The 21,773-nt window shown below is 40.2% G+C and overlaps 2 protein-coding genes across 2 annotated transcripts; one reads left to right on the top strand and one right to left on the bottom strand.

Annotated features, from left to right (window-relative positions):
• The first annotated feature begins 2,938 nt into the window (after positions 1 to 2,938).
• Positions 2,939 to 20,725, top strand: LOC116675169 (occludin-like). The gene is given in 11 exon segments (XM_032507193.1): positions 2,939 to 2,986; positions 2,989 to 3,512; positions 4,846 to 5,049; positions 5,129 to 5,290; positions 11,917 to 12,071; positions 13,633 to 13,893; positions 14,656 to 14,827; positions 15,787 to 15,828; positions 16,395 to 16,485; positions 17,537 to 17,614; positions 20,586 to 20,725. Coding segments are annotated over 11 exon segments (1,851 nt in total). The 5' UTR covers positions 2,939 to 2,964.
• On the bottom strand, positions 20,170 to 21,258 carry LOC116675170 (nuclear receptor subfamily 2 group F member 6-like; the record flags this gene model as incomplete). The annotated part of the gene is made up of 1 exon (XM_032507194.1): positions 20,170 to 21,258. A coding segment is annotated over one exon (392 nt), but the record flags the coding sequence as incomplete, so codon positions are not given.
• Positions 21,259 to 21,773: the final 515 nt, after the last annotated feature.

A 21,773-nucleotide genomic window follows, 5' to 3' on the forward strand; every position in this document is an offset into this window, starting at 1 on the left:
TTTAGAACGCCAACACAAAGGAAGGCGGAAGGTGACAACATCCAGCGGCAACGAAGTAATTCCGTTGGAACTCGTTGATATAGACTAGTTGTTCATGGCTCTGTAAACAGGTTGTAAAGTGACACAATCTACCCTTACAGGAAACCAAGAACTTGAAATAAATCTTCTATGACTTGTTAATCCAGCTCACAAGTCATTTTAATTGCAGAGGAAAGCACCTGTTTTTTTGTGTATTGATTGCACAAAGATAACAGAGTGTTTTTTCAATTGCTTGACACGTTCCCAGACAGGATTTCTTGCAGACACTTATTGAAAACACCTTGTTAATGTGGATGCATACAGTATATCTTTTTCATCTTGCAGTCAACTGTTGTTAGGCTGACCCACCCCCCCCCCCCCCCCCCCCCCCCCCCCCCCCACACACACACACACATGAACTGACTGTTGACATTTTCTGTGTCCCTTCTGCCAGAGAATGTGTGTGCAATAAAATGCGTGCTGTACGCTGCCTTTCTGTGTGGACATAGCAGTGTTAGCCACCTGAGCTCATAAATGAGTGCCTAAATACATTATCAATGTGTTTTGTCTCTTTACTGCTCTGTGATTCTGGCCTTTTTTGGTCATATGGCTGGTTTAGTTTTAAGAAAAATTTACTGCAGACTGATATCAGCATTGCAGTAATGCTGCAAAACGTATGGCACTGCCTTTACTTACTCAATAATTTCTGAGTTTAAAGTCAGAATCCAGAAAAAAAAGTCAGACTTTATTCTCGAAATTATGACATTTAAACTCCGAATTATGACTTTTATTCCTAGAATTGTGACTTCAAACTCAAATACATTTTTCACATGTGGCCCTAATCATCCGTACCTGTACACACTATAAAAGTTCAGAGAAAAAAAACTTCAAATACTTCATGTTTGTTTAAACAGCATTTGCCCAAGAATACATTTCTATACATTTAAAAAGTATGTAATGTTAGGTTAGGTTAGTCCAACCTTTCCTATATGAACTGGACTGAGAGTAGGCCTAGGCTTTACTCTTCATCTGAGACCAGCTGTAACCTATAGGGGATCTATAAGAAACCACGTGATGCCGCCGGGTCCATATCAGGTGAACTGTGCTCCCGCTCACACACACCTTTCACTCACGGGCTTTTGGTTAAGAAAAATGATACATAATGGGAAATGACTCGATTTCTGATTGTTGCTGAGGAATAAAAAGGGCAGTGTGCTGTTAAAGAGGAGACGCACATGAATGACGCGATATCAGATCAGCTGAGCTGGACGGCTGCAAAGTGAAGGTTTTCTATTGTAGCCTACCTGGTAACGGTAAGTGGGTACGGATCATTTCATTATTTAAGTTTAATGTGTCATTTTTTTATTGTTGATCAGTTATCTGACCTGTTGCATGTTTGCAGAAGTAATAATGATGGGAGTTTAAAGCATGCTGTACATGTGGTTTAAAGCCTTTAGAAATGACTAAAGTGGTCAGATCACTTGGAATAGAGTGGACAGAAGCTCAATATTTAGTCGGAAGTTGAATTAATCTTAATTTGTTTTCATTTTTTTTGTCAAGTTTAGATTAATTACAGTTAAAGAACCGAGAGAGGAAAAAATTACAATTTACATGTTGCTATTTATTCTCTTTTCTTAAACTTATTTATTGTTTGTTTATCTTTTGAGTGTCCTGTCTTTTCCCATACTCCTTGCTGCTGCAACAGAGTGAGTTTCCCCATTGTGGGATTGATAGAGGATTTAGAATCTAGAAGTTATCAAGAAATATAAGTTCTTTCTGTTTAGTTGATTCTGACTTTCTAAGAGCAAAATTGAAAAGTAATGGAAACCCTGGAAAGGATTAAAAGATACAGACAAACAGTCTGCCACAGCTGACCGTCTTATTTTTGGAGCTTCCCCTTTTCTCTGAGTGCAGGTTGAGAGGTAACGGAGCAGGGGAGGCCAGAACAGGGCGAGCTTCATGCATGGCTGCCCAGGCTGCCTCTGATCTGCTGTCTGTATGAATTATTGAAGCCTGTTGGGTTTTGTTCCTCTGGAGTGATGAAGCGTAGGTCTGCACTGGGGGGGTGCTGGCTGAGGTGATGAAGGGCAGAGAGGTTCATGGTGGACACTGGTGGAAGAAGCATTCAGATACTTTACTTCAGTAATACCACACTGTAAAACTATTTTATTACTGGTGAAAGTCCTGCATTTACATTGTTATTTATGTGAAAGTATGTAACTATCATCAGGAAAAGGTATGATGCTCAATGTTTCAAAGTAAAAGTACTCAATGCTGAAAAGTCCTCCCATTTTAGAAACTGGAAACGATCCAAACTGTTTCTGTCAATCCACTAAGTGTTTAATCAGCTAATCATTCCAGCTGATTTGTAGGCCTGTATATTGTTGAACTATTTGTAACTATAACTATTTGTGTGCAAAAATATGAATGTAAAGTAATTCAGTAACTAAAGATGTCAGATTAATGTGGAATAGTACAATAAAAAGTACAATATTGCTCTGTGAAATGTAGCGGAGTAGAAGTAGAAAGTGGCATGAAAAGAAAAGACTCAGGTAAAGTACAAGTACCTCAAATATGTACTTAAGTACAGTACTTGAGTAAATGTACTTTTACTGTTTTATTCCACCACAGATGCCAGACAGCAAAAAAGGCTCACCCCAAATTAAGAAAGTGCTGAAAGGTCAGTCAGGCATTTAGAGTATTTTTTTTCCTGCGTTCATATTGTCAATTTTTAGTAGTCAGTTTACTTATCAAGGCATCACTCTAGAGGATTGAGAAAACTCAAGGTTAGAATAAGACTGTATCACCTTAAATAGCTCTCTTTGAAGTGGTGAAACATGTTTGTAGTGATTTAAAGTGATGACAAGGACGTTGCTTTTACCATAAATTTATTTAATCCTATTCCCTCCCTCCTCTAGGTGGATTTGCAGTGATATCCTCTAAACCATGTATGAGTCTCGGTACTACGATAGCCCCCTGTGTACAGCCCGCCTTACAGCACTCACTCCCACAGCTTCTATCCCCCAAGGAGCGTCCACTCACCCCAGAGCCATTATGTCCCCTACACCTACAATGTCCCTCCGGGCTCCAACTACATTGAGGAGAAGCCTCAACACTTCTACCGCTGGTTTTCTCCCCCTGGTTTCGTCAAAACCTTCCAAGCAGCTACAGTCCTCATGTGTTTCATCATCTTTGCCTGCGTGGCTTCCACCTTGGTGTGGGACATTAATGGATTTGGGTACGGGGGCTACGGTGTCGGGGCTACGGGGAGTATCGCGGGGATGGAGTCGGGATATTATGGAGGCAGCTACGGCTACGGTAGCTCCTACATGACGCCACAGTCTGCCAAGTCGGCCATGATTTCCATGGCGGCCATTAACTTCCTGGTTTCACTGGGCTTCCTGGTGGGGAGTTTCTCACAGTCACGGATCATGAGGGGATGCAGGTTCTACCTCACCGTGTTCATTTGTGATATCATCTTAGCTGTCCTTCAGGTGAGTCTAACCAAATTTCGATTCCCTTCTCTTGTCAGGATGACTTTAAGCATTATACACACACGGCAACATGCTGCAATTAGGTGAGGGTTAAGACAGTAAGAACAGCAAAACAGTTGCTTATTACACATCCAGCACATGAAGAAAAAAGACACATTTGAGGCCATATTTATGGCCATCTGATGAATTTGATTCAAATATTCATCTCCTTTTAGCTCTGTTTTGGTCTCCACCAGCTCCAGAAGGAAATATCTGTCTGTGGAGCTGCTACATGCGCCACTATGTTCACCAGCTAGTCATTAACTGTGTCTATCTGCCCTTGATGCCCTCCTGAGCAGGCAGTGTACAGTCGGTTTATAAGAGCTTTTTTTGCACATAGCTGCTTGCTGTCTGGAAATGAAGTCGTTAAAAAGGTGAGAATGAACCAAAACAATAAAGTTGAGGCCAGAAAATTAATACATGTGCTAAAAGAGGCTAATGAGTCCGCAGTGTTGAGGGGAACTACAGAGAAGGGTGATGGTTATCTTGGGGTGACACCTTTCCCATTACATATTTGATCCATTGTTTCTGTAGCCTATGTAAAAAGGTTGATTAGCGCAGCTTTAAGCTTGATGTGTCACTATTAGGGATTCTCCAAATCTACGACTCAATTTGACTTTCAGTTTCCAGAGTCACGATTCAAGTACACTTTCGATTTAAATTTTCTTTCAGCAGTGACGGCAATGCCACAATAAGAGCCTCGAGCTGGCAGGAGGGCCCTTTACAACAAAAGTTTCTATCTCAAAATTAGTTTAATGAGATGGACATGAACGCACAATGGAGTCACCTTGGAACATGCTTTACCTATGTTGAAGCAGGAGGATTTTCCAGTCTGTTGTTTCTCCGTTATCTCAGACTCAGGCAATGGCCATGGTGTCTGGTAAAGAGCAGCTGCAGGCTACCGCTAAGCTAACTTTCCAGTGTGTCTTTAGCTGCATGCTACCAGCCGGTAAGCTACGCTTTGTCTGTTGTCATTTTCTTCGGATGTGCGCAAGTACATCTGGGAGTACATCTGGAGTGGAGACAGAAAAAAAAACACTGGGGGATTTGCCGATCTTCATTTTGATCGATTTATGATATTAAAATCTAAATCGTGACACCTATAGTTACAAGTCACCCCAGCGTCCTAATTCAAAAAGAACATTAAGGAAGTCAGTGACATTCAGAGTTAACACTGGACTACTATGCATGGCACAAAACTGACATGAGAACACTGGTTGTGTCTCAGAGGTGGAATCATTCAAAGATAACGTTGAATGCATTTCATTTTTTGTACTTCTCTTTTGACTTTAAGGGCATCATCGACATCATCTTTGTGATCGGGGTGAACCCGATGTCTCAGAGCTCACAGAGCATGCTATACAATCCCATGCTGATGATGTGCCAGAATATCCAGGGCAGTCCCAGCCTCAGCGGCAGCGTTGGGGCCGGTTTTCCAGGGGGGTTCCCCATGTACAATCAATACCTGTACCACTACTGCTACATGGATCCCGAGGAGGTTAGTGGGATTATTCCATTTTGTTTTAGTCCTTTCTATTTAATTCCATCCTGATCCATGATTTACTCTCTTTCTTCAGGCGGTTGCCTTAGTGTTGGGGCTGATGGTGGTGTTAGCCCTGTCCCTGTCTGCTTACTACGCCTACAAGACCCGCAGCAAGATTTGGCGCCATGGCAAAGCTAACATCTACTGGGACGAGTTTCTGCTCAGGTCGTCAGAGGGCCAGGATGTACAGGACTGGGTGAGTAATGTCTCTTATGTTTTATCATTTATTTCTCCATATATTAACCGAGGATGAACGGCTGGATTTCGTTTGTGTTTATGAGTGAGTTCGGATGATATACTACTTACAGACAACGAAACAAAAGCTTACAACCTCATGTTTGCTCTTTTCAAGTGACCTGTAGGTTTAAAGCTCAGGGCCGACCTACACACATCATCAAGTCTCTCAGCTCTTACCTAGTGACCATTGGTTGAAGACTCACATGAATGCGCTGCTGTTGACTCAGAGAAGGCCGCTGTTTGTCTTCGGCACTCCCAGGTTTCACTCTGTGTGATCATTAACCAGACCAGTGATAACAGCGGCATAGAAACCATATAAAAAAGGAGCAGTAAGCAATGTTTTACGGTTGCCTCTTAAAGGAAACGGCTCAGGAGCAGGTCATTTATACAGTTCATTGTCCGTCTGGATTTATTTTACAAAAAAGCTTGTAAAACATCAACCCTGTTGTCTACAGTCAAGATATGAACATCATTTTTTAAGGACAAACTGGGTATTAGAATATTTGGGTTGCAGTGAGGTCACTTGAATGTTAAAAATGGTTGTAGGACCTTAAAGACAAATAAATAAACGGAACATGACTTTCACAGATATGTATTGATACCCCACACAGAGCAGTAAAACCTCTCCCTCTAAGCCATTTTCCTCTCTAAAACACTTCTCATATGTCTTGGAGTCACACTGTGAAGAAATAATCATCATAACTTATACAGTTGACAAAATACATGCATTTTTTCAAAGAAAGTCCAGACGCTTTTGCCCTCGTGACATTTACTTATGCCAATATTCAACATAATAATGTCATATTTATTGATATTACACCCACAGCAATGCTACACAAGCATTTGTGTTGTCTAAAACAGTTCTCCTATATGCAAAAAATAAACATAATAAACTTTATAACTCATATAAAGCACATACTATTTACATTTCTTCAAAAAAAGGCCCAAATAAATGCCAAATCTCAAACCAGTTCTCCTCTGTAAAACGGTAGATATCTCTCTTGTCTGCCATGTATCTTTGATCACATACTAGACTAGTTTGAGTGGGGGGATGTGTTTTCCCGCCTGTCTGATTGTCCCGCCTCACCCTAACGTATCTCACCTGCTGTATCACCTGTCCCTCGTGTGTTCCCCTTGTCTTGTGTCAGATCATTTTGTCCTGTCAGTGTGTTTCGGTCAGCGAATCCTCCCCTGGGGGTTCTGTGTTCCTGTTTTTGGTTATCCTTTTCTCTTTGGACTTTTGGGATTTTGGACTTAGTTTGTTGCCTACCTTGGTTTGTACTCTTTGTGTTGTTGTTTTTTTGCATGTTTGGATCCCTTTTTGTGTTTTCCTGTTTTTTTTTAAGATTATTTTTTGGGGCTTTTTTGGGGGGCTTTTCCCTTTTTATTAAAGTGACAAGGGGGAGAGAGATTGGGGTTGACACACAGCAAAGGGCCACAAGTCGGATTCAAACCCCAAACCATGTTTTTTTTTGTTAAGAAATCCTAGACACAAACTTTCTCCTGCCTACCTGCCTGCTCTCTGCGCTTGGGTCCTCTAATCCCCTGAACTTTCACACATGTGAATATCAGGACTGCTTTTGATTACCAATTATAGGAGCCATGAATGTTGTGTTTGTTTTTGGATGGTTTATAGTTTCCACCCATTACATCACATAGGCCATCATGGGGGTTGGTCTGATTTATACACCTCTGCACCTGCATGGCGGGGTGAGTTTGGGTTTTTGACCGCAAGTTTATTGCAGTTTCATCACAAGCTTTCTTCATCTATTCCATTTTCCAACGGCGCGTCAACAGGTGATTATTCCCTGGCTCAGCCTCTCGGCGGCTCTTGGAGGTTGCAATTAAATCGCTATACCAATACTATTTACCTATCTATAATTAGGCAAAAAACCCAGTAGACATGGAAAGATTAGATTATTAAATTTTATTAGAACACTTATTTTATTTTTACTCTTTTGCAAAAATAAATGAAATTGGTTTCTGATTTTCCTGTATATGTAATAAGGGAGAAGTCATTGTTGCAACCGTCCGTCTAACAACTCAGCATAACAAAACGAGTTTTATCTGGTTGTCAGAGCAGCTTGTCACTAAAATAAAAATAGCTCATAGCAGTTATTCTTCAAAGTAGTAAGCTACTTGTTGTGTAGCCTACCACATTTGAGTTTAAATAATCATTCCCAGGCACCCTGGGAATGATTGGCTCTGTGACGCTGTCATACTGTGGACGGGTGTTGGTAGGGTTGGGTATTGTTTTCATCTTAACAATTTTGATTCCCATCCCAAATCTTCTTTTTGATTCCGGTTCTTATAGATTCTCTATATATCTTTCAAGGTTGGAGTTAACACATTTAAAACAGATTTGATTCAGTGGGGATTTACAGTTTTATCGGGGTGGTTTTCAACGTAAAATAAAGCCACACGTTAGAGTGCAGCTTACTGCGCTCCATGGCTGCAACGCAACAAGAGTCTGGAAGGACAGTGGCCGCTACGGAAACCAGAACTTACGCGTGTTGAATTTTAGAACCGATCGGATTTGAAACGATTCAAAACGATTCCAATAAAGAAACTATTTCAGAATTGGATTTTTTAAACAATTCCAAGTTGGAACCGTTTCTTGATGCCCAATCTTATGTATGGGTAGCCTAGGTGCCAGCCTATAGATGCCGGACGAACTTAGCCCCGCCCACAACATTTGAGGTCGGGAAGTTCATTCATATTCTGACTAGAATTTGAGTATGACGACGTCAGGCTGATGTCAGAGATGGGAAGTAACGAAGTACAAATACTTCGTTACTGTACTCAAGTAGATTTTTCTGATATTTTTACTTTACTTTACTACTTATTTTTGTGGCGACTTTTTACTTCTACTCCTTACATTTTAACACAAATATCGGTACTTTCTACTCCTTACATTTTAAAAATTGGCTCGTTACTTTCGTTCTGTACAAGAGGTTATGTCGGAAAATAGCGCGGACACGCGGCACACACCGCGAGCGGGTGCGCGCGCCACACGGAGAGAGAAAAGTGAGAGAAGTGAAAAGGAGACAAGCTGTCCGGAGGAAAATCAACTGAGATTGTGTGTGTGCGTCGTTGAGAACTGTAAGTCGTATAACTCATGTTGTCAGTTCACTTAAGCCTGTTACTGGTCTATAGTTCTTCCACATTTAAAGCAAGTTAGCTAGTGGTTTGGTGTGTTCTTCACCTGTTAGCTGGTTGCACGTTGATATTAATCAACACTTTCACCAGCTTTATTCGCATGAGGTTTTTTTTTTTTTTTGACCAAACTTCAGATTCTGTAATTCAAATGAGAAGTGGATAGAAACTTAGCTAGAGAGAAGTTGTCTCCGTCTGTGTTTAACAGACACACCTGGGGCCAAGCTGGACACCAGATTCACCTTTAATCCAGTCCTAATCTAGTTCTCAACTTTCACATAATTTCACTTGAGTATCCTTATTATTGTTTACGTCATCAATACCATATTCAATCTAAATGGATGGGAATACATCTACTGTACGTGCATTTGACGCACGACTAAGACAACTCAACAGATTCAGCATTCTGCATTAATTCACAGCAAATCATTGTGCCTTGATGGCGCTAACGTTAGCACATAGTAGCATGGATGGTGTTAACGTTAGCACATAGTAGTATGGATGGTGTTAACGTTAGCACATAGTAGTATGGATGGTGTTAACGTTAGCACATAGTAGTATGGAGGGCGACATGATTGATAATGAAGAAAACAGCAAGACATTCCCATCATCCTCGACCTTATCTGACAGAGATGTTGAGACAGTAGGCATCAAGAAGGACTCCTGGCCAATGTGCTGGAGAACTTCTTCATTAATGTCTGTTTAGTCATTCATATTTTAATCCTTTATTTTATTTCCAGAAGCCTATTTGAGCACACACCTACATGTAGATTAATTTAAATGTTAGGGGGAAAGATTAAAATAAAAGAACTGGATCTGTGAATTCTCACAGAATCACAACTGAATTCATATCTTGCTAATAAGTCAGAATCTTATTAACCTGGAGTCCCAGTCTCTGTCATAATAATCATATATGTTATGTTTTAGGCCTATTGGCAGACATCCATTTAAAATGTAGCCTTTGCCATATAAAGACATGTCCTCCATGTCCACGGAAGTTCCTCAGCGTCTCTCTAGTAACATTTGAGTGCTCCAGGAAGCTTTCGCAAGGCTACTTTTACTTTTATACTTTAAGTAAATTTCCAAGCCTGTACTTTGTTACTTTTACTTGAGTAAAGAAGTTTAATCAGTACTTCCACTTTTACCGGAGTATTTTTTAACACAAGTATCTGTACTTCTACTTAAGTACGGAAAGTGAGTACTTTTGCCATCTCTGGCTGATGTATGGGTGTACAAAGCAGAAGCACAGTTTGAGAGCCGCAGTCTCAGACCCTCAGCGCGCCAGCATTTAGCAGTGATCCTGCTGCTGCGGAGCCCTGTGAAAGCTGTGCTGTTTGCACGTCACAGCGGTAGCTTCATGTGGTGTTTAGCAGTGATTAATCTACTACAGTCCCAGTGTATCATGTCCACCATGACTCATTATAAAAAGGGAAGAAAGCTACTCAATCAGTTAATCCAGCGAGGCCCTGGCCTACATACCGCCTATCACTGCAAACGGTGCAGCAGGGCACTTTAGCGAGATGCTGGCCTCATTCTGGGGCACTCTTGTATTGCAGTGGAGATGCTTGGCTTGCAGGGAGGCATATATAATGTATGTGGCATGTATAATGTATAAAAAAGGTTGCGTTGCCTCAGTGATGCTGTGTGAATCCCTTCAGAGCATGGTGGCGCTAAATGATTCAGTGTGCAAAGGGACTGCTGCAGATTAGATTCCTGGCAAAGAAGTCATTTCCCTGGGTTTTGTGCCACATTTTAACTTAACAGAACTGGAAAAGAGTGGCAATTGAGAGAAAAGATTGTAGGATTACTAGATTAAAACCAACTCAATAGGAGCGTTTAATGTTATTTAACAACGCACAATTAATAGTTTGAGTTGCTCTGGAAAATTGTGATGCCATTATGGATGAGAATAATCAGCAGATTAATCTGTAATGAAAAGAGACACTGAAAGCTCCCTCTCTCCATCTTTAGAGCAAATCCAGATTTTCTTGTCCCACTTCTTTGGATTTTCAGCAGAAAGTGTCAATTTCACACAAACACTGACCGGACTGCTACAGCACTTTTTATGCGGCAGTGTATCACATTCCATGCAGCTTTCTGGAACTTTCTCTCCACGTAGAACATCATCTGCCGACTCCACATTCATCAGATCTGTTTCACAGGCTGCTTTTCTCTCTCCAGACATTCGCATCCGCTCACTGGAGAAATGGGTCAAAGCCTGGAAGTCACTAATGATGCACTATACAGTAAAACGTTAGATTACACGAGACATAATACAGCTTTTGTGTATACTCTGTATATCATTTGTGTTAATATGACCATGGGTTTTATTTTGATGATGCTTTTCACCCCACTGCTGTGGCTGTAAAGGGTTGTGACAGTGCTGTGTCGCGCTGTAGGCGTTCACATTGTCGGTTTGATAAGTTTCTTTCTGCAAAAGAAAAGAGTCGGCGCTGGCTGCTTGCTTACCTGATAGTTCAGGAAGATGGAGTAGCAGAAATGTTTGTTACACCGATTTCACTTCTGTCTCAACCTTTCTTAGTGTGCTCACACACACACACACACACACACACACACACACACACACACACATACTCACACCTCCACTAATAAATTCAATAGTTCTGTTCTGCAGTTTGTCACAATGACCAGGGCTTGTGTGTGTGTGTGTGTGTGTGTGTGTGTGTGTGTGTGTGTGTGTGTGTGTGTGTGTGTGTGTGTGTGTGTGTGTGTGTGTGTGTGTGTGTGTGTTGTCCTGTATCTGTCCAGCATGCATGTCTGGCAGGGACACAGCCTCTCTCATACGAGTGTTTTTGAGCGCAGGCTGCTGTGCAGCGTAGACAGCAATAGCTCTCCACTTCTGTACTCCGTTGCCTATGTGACAGATTTAGTGCAGAAAGTTTTTTCTTTTTTTTCTTTCCAGCATAAAAAATGCATCTGACTCGCCCTGAGGATTTTCTCATATGTATCATGGAGCTAAATATGGCAATATGTGTCAGAATACTACAGTGTTTTCCCTGGTGGGGGTGTTTAGGGGTCCTCCCTTAATTGTTTTTTTTACGTTTTTCAGTAAAAGGAAAAATAAAAAAATCCAATTTTGCTGTATCTAAAACATTGGAAAATCTAGAGTCAAATAATAAAAATGATAAACCTCAGAAATCTTAAAGACAAAACTTGCTAGAGAAGTCCACTGGGAACCGACAACAATCATCAGATCATTAGGCTCACATTGATTTAACATCCATTCGCCTTGGGTGGTGTCCAAAACAACGTGGGTGCTGCCCGTAAGCCTTATAGCTGTAGGGAAAAGCCCGACAACATAATGTGGATTTTCTTATTTCATCTCAATGTAATGATCTGCACAGCGGTGGAACAAACCTCGACATTAAATGAAGGCATTCTGATGTCAGTCTCCTGATATTGTCTCAGGTGAACCATGTGGGAGAGGCGCGCAGCACCCAGCAGGCACCAACTGTTGTCGTATCAGAGAGAGCAGCACCTGACCTGAGGGCGGAGAACGGTGTGGTCTCCTACGGCAACGGAACCGTCAGCATCCACAGTGAGGGGAATTATAAAAGCAACAGGTGAGTGACGGTCACAGCTGAGGAGTCTGACATCAGAACCCCACCATGGTCACAGGACACATCAGAAAAAAACGTTTCAGTCCTGAAGCTTAATATGCACACGTCTTACTTCCTGTCAGGACACGGATACCTAATGTTCATCTGCTCTCCAGACAAAGATTGAATCATAATAATAATAATAATGATAATTGCTATAGAGCCTGACCGATAAAGGATTTTTAAGGCAGATACCGATACAATTATTTTGTTAAAAAAAATAAAAAATCCGATATATGTATATTATTGTTAAAACATAAACAGATTTCCCTAACATTAGTTATTTGTAGTTATTTATGAGTTCTCACTAAGATAATATGACAATAATTTGTTTTATTTTCACAACAGAACAGAGGAACATCAAAATACATTTAGGTTCTGATAAATAAAATGTATAAAAATACAAACTTAAGATATGAAACCTAAAGCCCTTTGAACAAAAACACATTAACAAAAAAAGACATCAGTGTTGCCAACAGGGACGTAGTAGAGCGTCCTCTGGTGGACAGACTATGCAGCGCCAACACTCATAACATGGCTGACAGCCCGTTTTTATTTTTATTTTTTAAATATTCATTTATCAGAATCATTTGTTTGTCATTATAATGATTCTGATGAATGAAAAAGTATTTATTTTTTATCGACCATTATAAATGCTGATACTGATAGTTACCGATATATACCAAAAGTTTGGGAAATGCCTAATATCAACCGAGATATCGGTTGGGCTCTAATAATAATAATAATATTAATAATGGTTCTAGATGAGCCAGGTCTGCGCAGAATTGACTGAGAGGCAGGAATGCTGGGAAAATCTTGGCTCTCAGCTGATCTAACAGCTGATTGGTCCAGGATGAACTCAATTTGACTTGTTATTTGTCTGATTTAAAGGCTTATTCTGTACAGAACACGTGTTGTGTGGCTGATGGTACGTTTAGAAGTCAGAGAGACTCAATCCGTTCAGATGACGCATCATCTACAGTCTTTCCACAGCAGAACATTTTCACAGCTACTCTGTCATAATAAAAACAACTGGAGATTGTGTCCAAGCTGATATACGGGTCTAATAACCTTTTTTTTTTAAATTGGAATCTGCCCTAACAGGATGAGAGTGTTTCTGTGACTTCCTGTTCAGCCTGAAGGCTGCTGGGAACGGCTGTAAACTGTCCGACTTGAACGCAGCTTTTTGTCACCGGCTACTGCCACCTGCTCTCATTCTCTTTAATAATGTTTCAGGCAGAGGAGCGGCAGCGATGGGCAGTCAGAGAAACGTAATGTCTTTTGAACATCAATGCACACAAACCTATTCTAGTAGACCCCAAGAGTACAAATGTGATGCTGAAAAGGAGTAAAATGTGCTCTGAAACTCAAAGTACTTGATATAAGAGGTCCAGGCCCAGATAAACTAAGAGAGCTTAAACTCTAATAAGTAAAATAAATAAATGCAACATATATGAATGTGGCTTTAGACGTTCTAGCACAGATACACAATCGGTGGTCTAATACCTGTCTCGTTTTTCCATAGTTTCGCTGCTGACAACAGTAATGGTCGGGGTGCTGAGCCTCTGTGCCATGACAGCATGGTCACACTTGGCTCCAACAGCTCCTCAGAGGAGACCGACAGCATGAGGAAACCTCCTCCTTATCACGTGGAGAAGGAACGGAGGAAGGGCCGAGAGCCCAGGCCTGCTGCTCGGGAAAGGATGGAGTCCCCGTGTGAGACCGGTTACACCACCGGAGACACCGGCAATGAGCTGGACCAGGACCACACAGACAACCTGTACAGGTGGGCCACGTCTCTGCTGCCTGCTACCTAATACTGCAATCTTGGTATGCTTGTCATCTGAGTAAAGCACGTTTATTTGTACAGCACATACTACGCGGGGGCAGCTCAAAGTGTTTATTCATAATTCATTAAAGAAAAATACAGGAAATACAACCCAAAGCATTCAAATACAAACTTAAAGATAGAAGGCATTTTTTAGATTTCAAACAGTATCGTAGTGTCACAGTGAAAAATTGGGCTGATGTGATATTAAGTTATGTGACTCAGTAATCCAGCTGAAAGACCTTTTATTGCAATGAGTTGTACCGTCTAACAGCCCATTCAGATTTCTTTCCTCCATGTAAAATAACAGAATTTGAATTTATTTTTTGTTTTAGCTTTTAATGCAGGAAAATGGTGAGTTTAAAGATGCTTGAATGTTGGCTAGCAGCGGCATGAAGCAAAAACACTTAGTTGAATCAAAGTTTGAAAAAAGTATTTACCATTCTTTTTCTAATTAATCACAGTATTAATGGAAAGAATGCACCTTGCCTTGAAAAAGTATTATTGTCTTTTAGAAGAAAATGCTGTATTACAACCAATACTGGCCACCATTACTACTGTCTTCAAGGCAATTTGGCCAACTCTGAATTATTGATTGAATGTAATAGTGGTAAGAAAACAAGTAAAACAATGCTCATCCCTTCTCTTTTTGCCTCAATAATAGTTTAAATGTACTAGTCATTACTCATTTCATGTCTTCATGTTAACCTCCGACTCCAGGCTGTACCCAGAGATAACGTCAGACGAGCGGCGCCGCCAGTACAAGAAGGAGTTTGACTTGGATCTGGCCCGCTATAAGAGCCTCTGCGCTGAAATGGATGACATCAGCGACCAGATGCACAAGCTGAGCCGAGAACTGGACATGTTGGACGAGGGCTCCATAAAGTACCAGGTAGAGAAAAACAGGAGGGAGGAGTGCAGAGCTAGGGGAAGAATCCAGGACTGAGTGCCAGGGGAATATAGAGTCATAGCTGTGCCTTTTAATTATAAGAGTTTAATTTATCCTCAGTGAGAGTCCATTAAACTGCCGTAGAAATAGGAATTCCGCGTGGTCTTAAAAAGTCTACAATTTCAAAACCAAAATTTTAGAATAGAAAAAGTCATATTCTCTGTGTTCAAGGGCAGCTGTGGCTCAGTGGTAGAGTGGTTGCCTGCTAATCGGAAGGTTGTTGGTTCGATCCCTTGCCCTGCAGTCCCATGTCAAAGTGTCCTTGGGCAAGACACTGAACCCCGAATTGCCCCCAGTGCTGCGCATCGGAGTGTGAATGTGTGAGAGTGTGTATCTGATGAGCAGGTGGCACCTTGTACGGCAGCCTCGGCCACAGTGTATGAATGTGTGTGAATGGTGAATGTTTCCTGTATGATGTAAAAGTGCTTTAAGTAGTCGTTAAGACTAGAAAAGCGCTACATAAATACAGCACATTTACATTTTAAACAGGTCTTTAATTTCCTACGTCCATGTAACGCTACTTCTTATGCTCATTTCATTTATTCCGTGGTGTTGTAGTTCTTTCTTTCCCTAGTCCAAACATAATTTTGCTGTATTACGACTACAAATGAAACCAACATGCAACTCATACTGCAGCCAATCAGCTTTTGTGTTAATGTATAGTCTCTTTTGGATTCCACCACAAACATAAAATGATTTTCATTCTATAGCTATGGGGAAGTGCAAGTTTTAGCGGAAAAAAACTGAATTTAGGGCTTAGTTGACGTTGTGACAAAGTTCTTAAATTAATTCATAATGTCTTAAAAAGGTCTTAAAAAGTTTCAAATTTGACTTGTTGAAACCTGCCAAAACTATGTGAAAAGTCAGCACAATTCAGTGAGAGAATTTGTATTCCTTTTCAGGGTGTGGCAGACGAGTACAACCGACTCAAAGACCTGAAAAGGGTAAGTGGAATTAGATCAGTGGTCTCATAATGGGAAATAAAGGAATAGCCTTTTGGGGAATATGCTTATTTCCCTTTCTTGCCAAGAGTTAAATGAGATTATGACCACTCTCATGTTTGTAGAGTTAATATGGAAGCTACAGCCATCGGCTGTTTAGCTTAGCATAAAGACTGGAAGCATGGACACACAGCTAGCCTGACTCTGTCCAAAGGTTACATTTCTTGGCCGGGTGCAGTGACTTCCTTTTAGTCTAGGCTGTTACCTGGTTACCAAGATGCCAAATTTAAATTAGAAACTGAAATGGAATCTAAGTAAGAAAGTAGTCTCGCTTAGCACATAAAACTGGGTGGGCTAGCCATTTTCAGCCTTTATGCTAAGCTATGCTAACCATCTCCTGGCTGTAGCTTCATATTTAACGCTAACAATCGTCTCATCTAACTTTCTACAAAAACAGTGAATGGGCGAATTTTCTCAAAACGTCGAGCTATTCTTCTAAAAGCACCGCTACTGCTCCTGATCGTTTGGATTGTTCACTATCCGCTCGCTTAAATTTCTCTTTCTCCTAGACGTCAGACTACAAAGCGAAGAAGAAGCAGTGCAAAGAACTTCGGGAAAAACTTTTCCACATCAAACGTCTGGTGAAAGTCTTTGACCAAGGTCTTGTTAGTAGAGTCTCACGTCTTAATAATCTGTCCAAACGGCTGAGGAGGAACACTGACAGATGTGGGCCTGGCGAAAGAAACAAGGATATATCCTCCACTTTCTCTCCAGTTTTACTGCTTTGCTGTTTGAATAATAACAGTTCAGCACAACGTGACCCTCATGCTGGCCTCAGTCGCTGACCCGCGAATGTTTTTGACCCCGATGCTTACAACTTCTGCATTACTTTTGCAGCTGTCAGAGTGGATTATTGTCGGGACAGAGCTACTGGTAGACTCTCTCTGCTTTGCTGTAACAACTTGGCACTGTTAACATTTCATTTTGTTGTACCTTGTATTAGATTTTACTTTCAGTGGCAATTTGAATTGAATACTGCTTAATTGTTCCAGAATGTTGTAGTGTGGGAATTAATGCTTTTATTCAGAAAGAATGTCATGACTGAAGACATAGCAACAGAAATGGTAGGAAAATAGATTTATCAGGTTCATACTATTTTGGTGTTCTACTAGCACGTGTTTATGTGCTTTAATGTTCAAGAAACACATTCTTTTTGTCATAGTGTCTGTCTGTATACCTGTGTTCACCCTCTGTCTCTGTCTGAAACATCTGTTTTAGCACCAGTCAAAAAAAAAGCCCAGTCTTCTCTAATTGGTCAGCATTTTCTTGTCTGGCTCTCTGCACCGTCATTGCAGCCGGGGAATGACTGTAATGGCCCTTTCTACCTAGATATGGTTTGGGTTGGGTACCTAAACCCGGTAGCACTTTGAGGTTTGTCTTAAATGTAAAGTGCATTACAAATAAAATGGATTATTATTGTTGTTATTATGGCACAGATGCCTAAACAACCGCTAGCTCTCATTTCGGTGTCACTTTACTGCCTGCGCTGCCCTCTGATACTCATTAGACATTAGAGACAACAGAAGCATCGCTGCACATGGCGGTAGTTAACATGCTTACTGTAGCAGCGGGTAACATTAGCCTGCCGTTAGCTAGTAGCTGGGTTCAACACAGTTAAAACGGTGTAACATGTGTCTGTGTTTCACTGTAGAGGATTCCAACAGCGGGACGTACAACAGTCTGCAGCTGCCGTTGTCGGAAAAACACACGTTACGTTTACTTGAAACTGGTAAGCCTCGTGGTGCATTCAAAGTTATTGTAAAATATCCTTTTCCCATCTAGTGGTTGGTTTTATTGTTCAACAGGAATTTACTGGTGATGCAAGTTATTGTTAGTACATTTTGAATAAGTCATTAAAGCAATAAACAAGCCGTTCCTTTATGTCACAGACTGTTTTGTACTCTTCCTTTTTTCTATTTCTAATTTTTGGTACCCGCTTTAAAAGTATTGTCTGAGCACTGGTATTGGAAAAAAAACTAAAATAAACAATACCCAACCCATATACACATATATAGATATATATATATATACACATATATATATATATACATATATATATATATACATATATATATATATATATATATATACATATATATATATACATATATATATATATATACATACATATTATATATACATATATATATATATATATATACATATATATATATATATATAACATATATATATATACATATAATATATATATATCTATAATAATATATATACATATATATATATATACATATATATATATATATATCATACAATATATATATACATATATATACATATATATATATACACATATATATATACATATATACATATATATATATACACATATATATATATACATATATATACATATATATATACATACATATATATACATATATACATATATATACATATATATACATATATATATATATACATACATATATATACACATATATATACATATATATATACACATATATATACATATATATACACATATATATACATATATATATATATATATACATTAAAAAAAATATATATATATATATATATATATATATTTTTTTTATGTTATATGCGGCTTGTTTAAAGGCACCGTTTCTGAATACGGACTGTGTGCATTGAGCGCTTTGATGCTTTCACAGTGTTGAAATACTGTTTCATAATCAAAAAAGACATGACATGGCACTTTTTAGAATATGGGACCTTTAAATAAATCAGCAGTTAAGACACCTCAGTTTTGGCATATGAATTCACTTTGATTAATACACTTATACATTTATGGTACATGTTGCAGTGTTTATTTGGCATTCTTCAAACAGATGTAATCACACACTTTTTCAAGTAGATTGAAAAAAACACAAAACATAAAAGACATATTGTCAACTTTTGATTCTTTTAATAATGTTGCCGTACACGTGACATTTAAAAAAACCTAAGAACTCAGTAACACAAAGATAAGAAAAATTAATATCATATTTATGTTTTTTTTTGATAATGTGGTCGTGTGAGCTGTTGCCTAAAAGAAGAATATCCAAACAACTTCCAAAAAGGCCCTGCGGTAGATCAAGAAGCAGTTACATCCTTCTACTTTGTGTCTAAAACTGATTTCAGCATTAGGGTTGACCTTGTTCTTTTGTTTCCGATTTTAAACTCGCCCTTTTGAAATCCCAGTGTGAGGTAAATCCCGGTGGACCAGCGAATCGGGGCCCGTATTCTTTTAACTTGTTACAGATAGCGAGATGTTTTGGCATTGAATATCCTCCAAGTGCAGTTTTTCTTCCCCCACCAGATTTCCATCCTTTACAGTCTCGTCTCACATCATTCACAACAGTAGAGACCGACTCAGAGCATCTCTGTGTCCGATCAGCTGTAATGGCATGAAGATAAGCTTCTGTTTTGACATCTAAACAGATGACAAGAGGTATTTTCATGTAATACATATAGAAAAAAAAACATCTAGGAGCTAACAGTGAAAGCAATACTTTAATGTTTAAATGAACCTTGAATTACATAACGTAAAATAATTAAACATTCTCCACTTAGAGATCCAAAACAACGTGTGAACATGCAAAAAGACAAAGTGGCCTCAATATATACATTTCAATACGTAGTTTTTGAAGGGATCATTAACCCCAGAAACAGCATTGATCGACGTAAACCGGTATTCAATTAGTAGTGTTGGTTATCAACTCTCACCAACCATAACTAATTCTTGAATCTGGATTGGTTTCTTTTACGAGAACCCGAGTTAATGTCAGCCTCCCATTTCTTAATAATAATAATAATAAAAAGCTCGACCAAAAAAAGGTTAGCTGAATTCACCTTATTCAGTCAGTCAAAACTCATATCCGAAACAAGTGAAAATCACTTGGGGGATCCTTTTAAAAGATACAAGACGAAAGTTTGCGATGCCCATTTCATATTTCATATGTGTCCATAATGTATAATGAATAACAAGGCAGTTGTCAAAAAGAAGGCGGTTTCTGGTGAACAACATTTACAGAGGTTTGCGTTTTGGAAATATCAGACTGCAGCATTCTGATGTCTCGCGAGGTATTAGTCCACTCTCATGTAACTGTGGCTTTTTAATTTTTTTCTTTCTGTGAAAAATCTTCAACTACAGCAACAGTGTAGTGAATAAATGTAAATGCATTGTTCACTTGATAGTCAGGCAGTCCAAGAGTCCGTTCATCTCTTGGTCTCTGCTTTGGGTGCTATTTATTGTACTTAGAACCATCTCTGAGGATGATCGGTTAGCCTTTGGTGATTTTCCCATTGGTTTTGTTTTCTCTCTGTTCCATTTGATCAGCTCATTGGCTTCCTCCTCCGCATCGAGCTGAGAGAGCGGTGAATTCAAAAGTTTCTCACAACGAAGGAAGCCTTTAGTTTCTCTTACACTGAGTTCACCGCTGTTCCATTCGGTCCTTTCACATCATGATCCCATATTGTACTGTTATCAGTTAATTGGTGTGGATAAAAAGGTCACTGTATCACAAATGGTGAGCCATGGAAAATGAGCCCAGTGTGGGGGAAAATGTTCTGCCGACTTTCAGCCGTGGGACAGTTTTGTCCTCGGGATGCATTTGTAGCAGGGTGCTGCTGCCCTCTACATGAAACTGCAGCGTCTTAAGTCACTATGGCATGTGGGTGGTGACATGACTGGCTGTGGTGGCCATATTGGAGCCCAGCACGAAAAGCTGGTCAGTGGCCTGAGACCTGGCACCAGAACGACTGGGTTGGCAACAAGACAGATCCAGCCCGGAGCTGGCTCGTCTCTCCACTGGAGGCCCGTGTGAGGACAGAGAGCTCGTTTCATGAGGGGAAATAGAGCGCTTACAGTACAGTACATATGACGGCCAGCTGGCACTGCAGTTTGACAACCACACAGATGGATAGTGATGAGTCAGGAGGTTTCCTGTGGGTCCTTGTCGTCACAAATCCCAGACGGAGACCTCGTCCCTAAAGGGGGCTACTGTCCCGGGACATACGGCCAGCTGATGGAGCTTCCGGAGAGCTGCATGTCACGGATCAGCGTCTCGATGGGTGTCTTTCCTACCAGGCGCATGAAAAAGAGCTGCGAGATGAGGCTGGCGGGAACGGCGCGCAGGGCGGGGAGGCGCAGGAGCAGGCGCCCGAAGCGTTGAGGCTGACTCGGGTACTGCATCCTCTCGTACTCTGTCAGAGCCACCTGAGCCTTCTCCTGCAGAGACTCCACGTGGACTGGGTCTGTTAGACCACAGGCATCTGAGAGGGAGGGAGGGAGGGAGAGGTAGTTATTTAATAGTGTGGGCTGGTTACATAAAGAGTCGTGATGAGCCGAGAGGAAGGTGGAAATCCCAACAGATAATGTAATAAAATGCCCTTAAGGGGAACGCAAATACATTGCCTCAGCATGTCTCCATATAAAAGAACACATTTAAACCTATAAACGCTGATCATAGCTTTAAAGAAACAGCAGGATGGGGTCATTTAGTTTAAACAAAAAAAAATGCTTTTGATTATGGCATACACAAGCAATTTGTTAAGGAAGGCACTTTAAAAAATGATCAGTGACAGGACTGAATTATACAGCACATAATGCATCATTGCATTTTCATGAATAAGCCAGGAGATGGTGCCATAGTCGGTGAATTCCCAGATTAGAGTTGCAAGTGTACCTGCAGTTTCAATTTTAAGATCTACAATTTTACGTGATGTGCTTCCAGACTCTTATTTTTTGTGTGTTCAATTCTGACTCATGGTTATCAGTTAGAGGGGCACATGAAGATCTCTTTCCTAGTCGTGCCTAGTTTCCTCAGCAAGGGAAACAGTTTAGTGTTCTTCCGTGGCTCTGCAGGAGCTTTGTGAAGTCTGTAAAGTAACCCTGATGTCATTAT

Source organism: Etheostoma spectabile, unplaced genomic scaffold (assembly GCF_008692095.1).
Source record: "Etheostoma spectabile isolate EspeVRDwgs_2016 unplaced genomic scaffold, UIUC_Espe_1.0 scaffold00001602, whole genome shotgun sequence".
NCBI classification, from domain to species: Eukaryota; Metazoa; Chordata; class Actinopteri; order Perciformes; family Percidae; genus Etheostoma; species Etheostoma spectabile.